Source organism: Haplochromis burtoni, unplaced genomic scaffold (genome assembly GCF_018398535.1).
Source record: "Haplochromis burtoni strain Fernald_Lab_line unplaced genomic scaffold, NCSU_Asbu1 Contig_2070, whole genome shotgun sequence".
In the NCBI taxonomy this organism is placed as follows: Eukaryota; Metazoa; Chordata; class Actinopteri; order Cichliformes; family Cichlidae; genus Haplochromis; species Haplochromis burtoni.
The window spans coordinates 1,256-9,618 of NW_024584431.1; the positions used below are offsets into that span (position 1 = coordinate 1,256).

Genomic DNA, 8,363 nt, shown 5'->3' on the forward strand with positions numbered 1-8,363 from the left:
CATGAAGGTATCAGTCTCCTCCTTCAGTATAACCTGTCTTCTCTCCTGACTGTTGCAAAGTTGCTCCTGTTCCTTGTTAAACTCTACAGAGCTGGACAATAAAATCACATTGCTCCATCTTAGGAATCATAAAGTTTCTCAGTAATATTAAACCCGATTCTTTGATCCCCATGATAGAACAGAGAAGACCCGACTCAGAGTGGTCAAAACATTTATAATTCTTTATTCAATCATCTTCTGGAAGAGAGAGCCCTGCACAGCCCAAAGCCAGCTGCAGAATCTCTAACATTAGAAGCTCAAGATGAGTCTCATATGCATGTTATTTTAGTACTTCAGACGTCACACACAGTTTCAACACAAACAACTCCTACTTAGTTCCTTTGTGTCTTACTTCCTGTGCAGCTTGCAATAACTTCCCTTTTCTGAGGTCTGTTGCCAGGGCAACCTGTCACCCTTCATCTGAACTTAGATTCACTCGGTCTGCTCCTCATATACTGCAAAAACATGCAGTTTCCTGTCAGCCTGTGACCTAGTCAAGTCTGGGCCTCTCATAAAACAATCTAATCAGCAAATGAGCATTAAGAATATATATTTATTTCTTAACAGTAACAATGAAAAAAGATGATCTGATTTTATGTTTGGCTCAGGATTCAAATGGAAATCCAGCTGAGTGGACTCCAGCAGCACATTTAAAAACATTCCTGTCATAAAAGTGAAAATGAGAAAGTCACAGGAGTCTAATGTGGCCTCGAGAAGAGAGAAACACGCTGAAGAGTTGGAAATGGCTCCGATTCTGGAAGTAGAATAGGCAGGAAGACAAAGTCTGCAGCCCATCAGACCTGTTCCGGTAACAAAGTCAGAAACCCCAACCCCTGCAGCTCCTGCCTTTGCCTTTTTAGTCCTTATTAAATCTCAGCGACAGGCCAGAAGTTCTGACTTTATAAGTCATATTTGTTTCAGTGTGCACATTTGTAATTTCAATATACAGCTGGAGAGGTCAGACTGATCTCACAGTGTAACAAACTGGAAGACCAGCCAAAGGTTGTTTGACTCTGAACCTTTATAACGTTGTACATGTTTTTTCAGCCTCGCCTTCCAGACACCGTTTTCTCTAGAAAGACTCCGACTTCTGACCTCAGGGGTAGACGATGAATGAAGATCAACACAGCCAGGCTCCCTTTGTGTAAACTGACCTAACAAAAAGTAAAATCAGGCAGAGAAAACAGTTTTACGACAGTCGACGTGAACTTTTTATTTAAGCCGGGCTTTCTGCTTCCGACTCTGAGCCTGCTCACTTCTTCCAAAGTGTGAGTGTAACCTACTCCATCAGACATGAACAGATGACGATAAAGTGATTTTAAAAATCTATAAAGAACATAGAAATGTAAGTTAAACAGAACACGACGTAAAGATATGATAAAAGGTTAACGCAGCAGAAAACTAGTGCATTGAGCAGTAAAATAAACATTTTAATGTGATAATTATTTTCTCTTTGAGTGTGCGCTCAGCTCTCATTAGAGCTCTGAACTGGACCCATGAAACATTAAAGCTTACAGTCCCAAAGCCTGACAAAAGATTTGCTTCAGTCTGTAGCAAAGTGAAATTCATTTTATTGTTTTTGTAATAGCTACAATTCAATCTGTGTAAAAGAGACTTAGCAGCAGATTAGAATCAAGTACAACAACATACTTTACATTTGCTGCATTATTAAATTACACATACGGGGTCACATTCTGGCCACTTTTAAACTGAACCTCCGAACATTACCCGCTTTCGACCAGTTTATTTATATGTTCAGTGTAAGTTACCATGGTGATTTAGCCAGGTAAAAACTGGCCAGGTAAAGACTTTAGAGACACAAACATGTGGTTTCAGCTCAAAGCAGCTCACTAAGCCAATAATCTTGGTTGAGGATACACTTCTCTCTGTGAGTTTTCATGTTTTACAGCATGTGTGTTTTTGTGTCCCTGTCATGTTGGGGTCAAATCTGACAGATTTACAACTTAAAGCACTCATAAATATTGTGTTTTACATACAATTGCCTTATGCTAATTTAAGAGCTGTGAAAACAGACCGGTCAATTCTGACCGGGAACACTAAAGTAAAGGGGGCGGGACTCTGGAGGATTAAAGCTACTTCTGAATATTTTTCCATGTTTTATGAGATGGTTTCAAACCTGCATGAACTCTCATGTGCTTGAATAAAGAACTACTATATCCAAACACTTTCCCACATGTTTTACAATGATATGGTTTCTCACCTGTGTGACTTCTTGAGTGTTTTAGTAGATCCCTATTATATGCAAACATTTTCCCACATGTTGGACAAGAACAACACTTTTCACCTGTGTGAGTCATTATGTGCTCTGTTAAGTGAGAGCTACGTTTGAACATCTTCCCACATATCGTACAAGAAAATGGCTTACCACCTGTGTGGGTTCTTATGTGCTTTGACAAAGAATTATTACATCTGAACATTTTCCCACACATCTTACAAGCAAACGGCCTCTCACCTGTGTGGATTCTGTAATGGATTTTAATTTGATAATTAAACTCAAAGGTTTTTCCACAAACATCACATTTTAGAGACTTTTTACATTTAGCAGAGTTACACCGACTCCCTGATGCAGTGGGGCCTTCTTTATTTTTGTGACTTTTATTTCTTTTTCTACTTGATCTTGAATTCTTGCCTCCTTCCTGATCCTGACTCTCAGTTCCAGCAGAGCTGGGAGAGGGGAGCTGCTCCCCGTCTCCTCCTGGTTCACTGTGCTCTCTTTCCTCAGCAGCAGTCACCATAAAGGTATCCGTCTCCTCCTTCAGTCCCAGCTGCTCCCCCTCCTGACTGCTGCACAGTTCCTCCTGTTCCTCTTTAATCTGTGGAGCTTCTGGTTCCTCCTGCTCCACACTGGAGCTCCTCTCCTGGTTCCAGAGCTGCTGCTCAGGGAGAACCTCCTCCTCCTCCTCACAGACAGGCTGCTGTGGGACGTTTGGAGGAACTGAAGGAGACAAAAAAAAAAGAAAAAGAAAAGTGATGTGACAACAGAAAAACATATCTGAGCAAATATACCGTCAAAATAAGGCTCTACAGTGAGAACATGTTCCTCAGAAAGTTGCCACCTCTCGTCAGTGCTGACAATCACTCACGTCTGCTTTTGAAAACACTGGAGAAATGGATGCTGTTCGCACAATCCTCACAGTTAAAAAAAATTCAGCTACAAGGAGAAAGACCACGAATGAAGGCTGCAACAGAGAATACACATCCTACTGTAGAGTTAAGCTCACCATTAGACCAATAAGACCAATAAGGGTCAAACGAGGTTAGGTAATACATTTACTGTAATGAGCTGCTAAATCAAACCAAGAACTGACACACAGGCACTCAGATGTTGCGTGTACAGAGTTGAGACAGAGGGAGGGGCGGGAAGCTTGCAGAGTATTAAGAGGCTGTGATTTGGAAATAACTGACTGTAAAGCGCTATACAAATGCAGGTCATTTTGTTCCTCCAGGAGACGATCATCCTGAACAAATGATTACAGCAAACAGTCACAGTTGGATTAGAAAGTAAAAGGAGGACAGATTCTGATGTTTGTGACCTGTTAATACAGACTTTTGCTGATTTCAATTTTCTTTCTAAAAACTATCACTGATAACATATACAAGGAGAAATCTCTGTGAAGGTTCTCAGTCATCCAGGTCATCGTAGTCTAAGGAGCTTGCAAAGAAAAGCGTCTGGACTTCTTTAAGTTGCTTGAAGACGTTTCACCTCTCATCTGAGAAGCTTCTTCAGTTCTAAGGTCAAATGGTGGAGAGTCCCAGATATAAACCTAGTGGGAGTTTCCCCCCAAAGGGGGACAAAGGACCCCCTGATGATCCTCTACTCACATGAGCCAAGGTGTGAAACTGGTGTGGGTCACAATCAGCCAGGGTTTCAGGTGAGCTCATTGTGAAACCTGGCCCCACCCTATCATGTGATTTCCTGAGGTCAGATGGCCCAGGATGTGAGTGGGCGTTAAGGCGTCTGGGAAGGGATCTCAAAACTGGATTATAGATGGCAGAGAGTTGGTGTCGTAAACCACCGCCTCTGTTCAAAGATGGTCGCTCACAGTGGACATAGATGCTTCTTTCACTCCTCTTTCAAACCATCTGTCCTCTCTGTCCAAAATGTGAACATTGGCATCCTCGAAAGAGTGACCTTTGACCTTTAGATGCAGATGGACTGCTGAGTCTTGTCCTGTGGAGGTGGCTCTTCTGTGTTGTGCCATGCGCTTGTGAAGTGGCTGTTTGGTCTCTCCAATGTAGAGGTCTGGGCATTCCTCGCTGCACTGTACAGCATACACCACATTGTTAAGACTGGGTGTATTGTCAAAAACTGGTTCACCCAAAAGACAAAACTCCTAAACACAGACTTAACAATGTGGTGTATGCTGTACAGTGCAGCGAGGAATGCCCAGAAATTGAACTTGCAAATTTGAATGTCACATCAGCTGCAGACCACAAGATGAACTAGATCTACGCTCATGGGTGGGACAATTGACTGACTGGACAAGATTAACAGAGTCAATAAGATTCAGGAAGTCTCTAACCAGAGGTTTTTGGTAGCAGCAAACATGAATATTAAAATTCCCAAGGATTAAAACGCTGTCAAATCTTGGTAAGATCCCCGATACAAATACAAAGTCTTGAATAAAATCTTCGTTAAACTTCGGTGTACGATAAGCAAGTGCACACAGCACAGGCGAATGCAGATCCAACAGAAATAATTGTTGTTCAAAGCTGCCATAAATGAGCGGTGAGCTGTCGTCATTTAAAAGTTTTTTAAAAACAGTTGCATAAAACCTCCGCCACGACCACTTTCCCGCAGGGAGTTGAAAAACTGGCAGCTAGAGGGAATGAGTTCAGAGGAAGCGCTTAACTCACCTGTCATGGTCCTGTCACATCAACACCGTGGTGAAAAAGGCCCGCAGCGTCTCTACCACCTCAGACGCTTGAGAGACTTCCAACTGCCCTCCAAGGTGCTCAGGAACTTTTACTCTGCACCATAGAGAGCATCCTGGCGGGAAACATCTTAACCTGGTTCGGGAACAGCACCATGCAGGACAGACGAGCTCTACAGAGGGTTGTGCGGTCAGCTGAGCGCACCATCCGCTCCGAGCTCCCTGACCTGCACTCAATCTACAGCAGGCGGTGCTGGACCAAGGCCAGGAAGATCGTGAAGGACCTCAGCCATCCCAACAACAGACTGTTCTCTCTGCTGAGGTCAGGAAAGCGATTCCGCTCCCTGAAGACCAACACAGAGAGACTGAGGAGGAGCTTCTTCCCGCAGGCGATACGGTCTCTCAATCACACCACCACACAGTACTGACCCACACATATGGTTCTTACACACACACTGGACTTTCTGGACATTTGTTTACACTAGTGGCCACTGCACAACTACACTGCATGGTCATCTAATCAAATCACTCAGTCACAAGTCACTTAAATAAATCACTTTTAAGCATATTTGGGGCGACCGTGGCTCAGGGGGTTGGGAAGCGTATCTATAACTGGAAGGTCGCCGTTTCGATCCCCGCTCTCTGTCCTGGTCGTTGTGTCCTTGGGCAAGACACTTCACCTACCGCCTACTGGTGTTGGCCAGAGGGGCCGATGGCGCGATATGGCAGCCTCGCTTCTGTCAGTCTGCCCCAGAGCAGCTGTGGCTACAGCCGTAGCTGCCTCCACCAGTGTGTGGATGTGAGAGTGAATGAATAGTGGAATTGTAAAGCGCTTTGGGTGCCTTGAAAAGCGCTATATAAATCCAATCCATTATTATTACTATATTTGCACTACACAAGACACTTAAATATGTGGATTGCACAACGCTGGACATTACATTTCTTTCATTACCATTTATCACTTGTACTGCTGCTCTTATTGTTCTATTTTATTTTATTCTTTCCTAGTTAAATTTACCCTTCATTTTAATTTTCAGATTTATTTCCTATCCTATTCAGTCTTTTAATTTAGGTCACGAGCAGATGTCTAAGCATTTCACTGCATATCGTACTGTGTATGTGACAAATAAAATTTGAATTTATTTATAGAAAAACAAACAAACTACAGGTACTTCCAATATTTTACAGCATGTGTATAATGTCAGTTAAAATAACAGGACATACCGAGGCTGCCGGCTCCGAGCTCTGGCTAGCTTTAGCTTTAGCCACTTTGCCTTTGTTAGATTCTTTAAAATGTCCATATTTTGCTGATTAATGGAGATTTAAGCATCAGATCAAGTTTGTTGCTACCAATTTCCTTTAGGTCCTCACGTGGTTTACTTTGGCGATGGTTGTGTCTTCACTCACAATGAAGAGCTTCCATGGTACCAGCATGAAATTATCTGAAATGTCTTTGTATGTTGAAGAAATAAAAGTTCCTTTGACTGGAACTAAAGGGCAAAACCCAACTCCTGAAAAACAACCTCCTTCACCAGAGTTACACAATGCAGTTAGGTGAGTCCAGTTTCCCTGCCAACCCTGGAAACGCCTCATCAAGCCCAAAGGGGGAGGACACACACACACACACACACACACAACTCTCATAGAGTGAGCTAATAATTGTCAGGTGGTGTAATCAAATAAAATATTAATTAAAATCACAAAATAATAGTTTTTTTTTGTACTCTCTACAATAATTTATGCATTTATATTTGTATTTTTCTGTGTTTAAATACTACATTGAAGAATAAAAACAGAAATATTTACCATTAGAACACAATTATTACAATTTCCAAAAAACAATCAAACAGAAAATAATGTGATCTGCACTGTAGACAGTCAAAGGGACGTTATTTATTTTAATTCGGCTGAACCACCTGACAGTTTTGTGGTGCTGAATAGAAAAATGGGGACGAAATAGTAAACTGAAGAAAATTCTAAAGATGTTAAAAGAGAAACAGCCTGCAGATAAATCACCAAACACATTTTATTATTGCAGCTCATATTATGTTTCCAACACTTTCCAATTAAACACTGTTTTACTTCATCATCATCATCATCATCATCATCATCATCTCTAGCTTTCTCAATCATTGGTCGTTATTATCATCATTATGATTATTATTACAACAACTACTAATTATTAATCTCTGGCTCTCTTCCACAGCTGTCTTTGTCCTGTTTTCCTCCCCTCACTCCCACATGGCCGCCTCTCCCTGAGCCTGGTTTTGCTGGAGGTCTCTTCCTGTTAAAAGGTTGGTTTTCCGTCCCACTGTCACCAAAGCGCTTGCTCAAATTGCGCCATATGATTGCTGAGGTTTCCTTGTATTACTGCAGGACCCTTACTTTACAATATAAAGTGGCTTGAGGCGGCTATTTTGATTTGGTGCTATATAAATCAGGTTAAATAAAATGCTTAAATCCGGCCTGATTTCAAACAGGAAGAGAGGGACTGAGCGGGGAGGAAACGGCCCTGGACCGAGTCCAACCCTGACTCTTCCGGGGGCTTTTCGGCACATGGGTCCCCCTCTGAACCAGACTCACAAATCTCCTGATCCTAACTTTGTTTCACTAAATAATCAGGAGAGAAATCCAGGCTGATTTCAGCGCCTGCTGTTTGAATGCAGCGCAGCGCAGTCCTGTCCTCTGTTTGCTCTTTGTTAGCTCACATCTCCAAAAAGTCCTCACAATCAGAAACGTCCCGCAGAGCTGTGATCAGGATCCTCCCTCAGAGGGACACTCACCTGTCCTGTGCAGCTTGATTTGGGGTTTCCAGGTGATATCCAGCAGTCTGCGCTGACGGTCGATCTCTTCCTCGTACTGGACGATCGTTTTTTCAAACTCCAAGAATATTTGTTCAGCAGCAGCAGTTAGTCGCTCGTTGATAAACTCTCTCAGATACTGAACTGAAGGCATCGTTGCTGCCGCAGCTCACACACTCAGCTCACACAACAACACAACAGTCCCTGTGCTCAGGCACATACACGTGGAAAGCTAACGGTATTAGCGCCTTTCCTTTGTTTTCTTCCGCCTGGTGTCACGTGGTGAGCTTCCGGCAGAGCACACGTGTTGCCTTTAGTTCCTATGTGTACATTTTTAAACTCACCGTTGCAGTAAATGAACAGATTCTAAGCAGCAAGGCTACAGTGCGAAGAGAAAACAGATCCATCAAAAACAAATTAAAGTGCTCAAATTAAACTTAGTATCCTTTTGCCATAAGCATTGTTGCATTGTGTGAAACTAAAACCGGTGAGCATTAGTTTGGTGATGAGAGAGCTCAGAGGAGAACAATCAGACAGGTTGGAGCTGACAGAAAGAACAGCTGTGAACATCAGTCTTATCCAGGGACTCTTCAACATGTGCATTGAAGGAGCGGTAGATCAAACTACC

At 42.6% G+C, this 8,363-nt stretch overlaps 1 protein-coding gene across 1 annotated transcript; it reads right to left on the reverse strand.

Moving 5' to 3' along the window:
* Positions 1-2,232: 2,232 nt before the first annotated feature.
* LOC102313365 (zinc finger protein 135) lies at positions 2,233-8,000 on the reverse strand (the record flags this gene model as incomplete). The annotated part of the gene is given in 2 exon segments (XM_042217491.1): positions 2,233-2,995; positions 7,718-8,000. Coding segments are annotated over 2 exon segments (935 nt in total), but the record flags the coding sequence as incomplete, so codon positions are not given.
* Positions 8,001-8,363: the final 363 nt, after the last annotated feature.